Raw genomic sequence first — 870 nt, forward strand, 5'->3', positions numbered from 1 at the left:
GCCGGCCCCGAGGCGGCGCTGGCCACGCGCGGCGCCATGGTCAACCGCGGCGTCATGGGCACCGTCGGCGGGCAGTTCGGCGCCGGCATGACGCCGCCCATGCAGCAGAACCTCTTCCAGTACTCGGGAGCAGGTGGGTGCCCGCCCGCGGGAYGGGACGGGGGGCGAAGGGAGGAGGAGGAGGAGGAGGAAGGCCTTGCTGACGTGGTGTGTCCCACCGCAGGCATGGGCCAGCAGAGCGAGGCCGCCTTCGCCCCGGCGCTCAGCCCCGGCAGCCCGCTGATGTCGCCGCAGCTGCCGCCGTCGCAGAGCCCCATGCTGCAGCCGCCCGCGCCCGCCCCGGGCTACCAGTCGCCCGACATGAAGAGCTGGCAGCAGGGAGCCATGGGGAGCAACAAGTAAGACGGTGCAGGCAGGGAGCGGGAGAGTCCCAGGAGCACATCCGTGCGGGCAGGTCTACATACAGGCCATGCACTGTTACGCAGATCCATGCACGCTCATGCAGGACCACATCCATTCATGCAGGATCATGCATGGACCACGCACCGCTATGCAGATCCATGCACGCTCATCTAGGACCACATCCATTCATGCAGGACCACACACCGTTTTGCAGATCCATGCATGCTCATCTAGGACCACATCCATTCATGCATGACCATGCATGGACCACACACCATTGTGTAGATCTGTGTGTGCTCATGGAGGACCACATCCATGCTTGCATGACCATGCACGGACCACACACCGTTATGCAGATCCATGCACGCTCRTGTAGGACCACATCCATTCATGCAGGACCATGCATGGACCACACACGGTTATGAAGATCCATGCACGCTCATCTAGGACCACATCCATTCATGCAGG

General features: G+C 63.0%; 1 protein-coding gene across 1 annotated transcript in view; it reads left to right on the forward strand.

Annotated features, from left to right (window-relative positions):
- NCOA1 (nuclear receptor coactivator 1) overlaps positions 1-870 on the forward strand; it is a 92,091-nt gene that overhangs the window by 88,107 nt on the left and 3,114 nt on the right. The window contains exons 18-19 of the mRNA XM_026041030.1: positions 13-133; positions 224-398. Of these exons, the coding sequence (XP_025896815.1) occupies positions 13-133; positions 224-398 (296 nt within the window). The remainder of the gene's footprint in view (positions 1-12; positions 134-223; positions 399-870) is intronic.

The sequence above is a fragment of the Nothoprocta perdicaria genome, unplaced genomic scaffold, assembly GCF_003342845.1.
Source record: "Nothoprocta perdicaria isolate Ctin4 unplaced genomic scaffold, notPer1 scaffold_101, whole genome shotgun sequence".
Lineage (NCBI taxonomy): Eukaryota > Metazoa > Chordata > Aves > Tinamiformes > Tinamidae > Nothoprocta > Nothoprocta perdicaria.